Source organism: Mus pahari, unplaced genomic scaffold, assembly GCF_900095145.1.
Source record: "Mus pahari unplaced genomic scaffold, PAHARI_EIJ_v1.1 scaffold_9416_1, whole genome shotgun sequence".
Lineage (NCBI taxonomy): Eukaryota > Metazoa > Chordata > Mammalia > Rodentia > Muridae > Mus > Mus pahari.
The window spans coordinates 3,364-4,566 of NW_018391906.1; the positions used below are offsets into that span (position 1 = coordinate 3,364).

Below are 1,203 nucleotides of genomic sequence, written 5' to 3' on the forward strand. Positions count from 1 at the left end.
AGGACAAAACCTGAGTCTCCAAACTGAGAGATAAAATTCTCCAAGTCCTAGAAGAATCACAAAGGCAAGAAGACAGAGGAGGTGGTTTGTAAAGGCCAAGGCAGCATGACATGAAAGCAGGCTGGGTACTGAATAAACCATTGCTTCAGATGCTTGTGTCTTATATGACAAAAGTCCTTCCATAGGCCCTCAGCAGATGTGTTATGTATACTGGGTTCATGTTTATTGCTATTCTTAGCAGCCATCTCTTCACCATGAGCTCTTATAAATTGTGTAGCCTGTGGTTTTACTGACAGAAGTTTATTTCCAAAATTCCCCAGCTTATTTTGAGTCACAATATTAGGTACAAATCTCACACTCAGTCGCTAATTGTGATGATGTTGGGTCATACATAAACATAGAATTTGAGGGGAGCTGGATATGGGGACTTCTCTGTTGCACAAGAAATCACTGTCTCTGTATCATACCATGGGGTGACATAGGTTGGCACTCAAAGAGTTTCATATGTCCTCAAACCACCAATATTAATGTTGTGTCTGAATTCTCAGCCTTTAGCTGTCAAACACATTATGTCTAAATACATGTATATATACATATACATATACATATACATATACATATACAAGATTTTATTTCAGTGACTGATTTCTGCTGCTTAAAATGTAAGCTTGAGAGTAACCGCTGATGAGTTTGATTTAACATCAATTGCATTATTATATAATTATGCTAGAAATATTCAATAGAATATACAAAATTTCTTCACCAGCNTTGTTCTATAATTTCTTGTCATCTGGTTTCTTTTTTGTCTTTGGTTACAGAGCAATAATAGACTCATAGAATGGGCTGAGAAGTGTTCCTCCCTGTACAACTGCCATTGCTTTATAGAGGAACTGGCATTGACTCTTTAATTTTTCACTCCATTTGCCAGTTAATCTGTGTTAGGTTAGGCTTTCTTGATGAAAGATTTTATTTGGCTTTCCAACCTGTTTTAATTTCATAAGTTTCAGATTTTCAATCTGCCTCAGGGACACTTTTGTCAACAGATATCCATAGGACTTTGTCCATTCATGTAGGTCACCTAATTTGATGACACATCATGTTTGTGTGGTTCCCTTAGAATCTTTATTGTTTTAAATAATAATGGGTAATTTTTCACTTCAGGAATTAATCATTTGATTGTTCTTTCTTATTTATTTTCTCAAT

General features: G+C 35.5%; 1 protein-coding gene across 1 annotated transcript in view; it reads right to left on the reverse strand.

The window, feature by feature from the left end:
* Positions 1–5: 5 nt before the first annotated feature.
* LOC110314738 (UDP-glucuronosyltransferase 3A2-like) overlaps positions 6–1,203 on the reverse strand; it is a gene marked incomplete at its 3' end in the record, with an annotated part of 19,660 nt that continues 18,462 nt past the window's right edge. The window contains exon 6 of the mRNA XM_029534633.1: positions 6–47. Coding sequence (XP_029390493.1) covers positions 6–47 — 42 coding nt within the window. The remainder of the gene's footprint in view (positions 48–1,203) is intronic.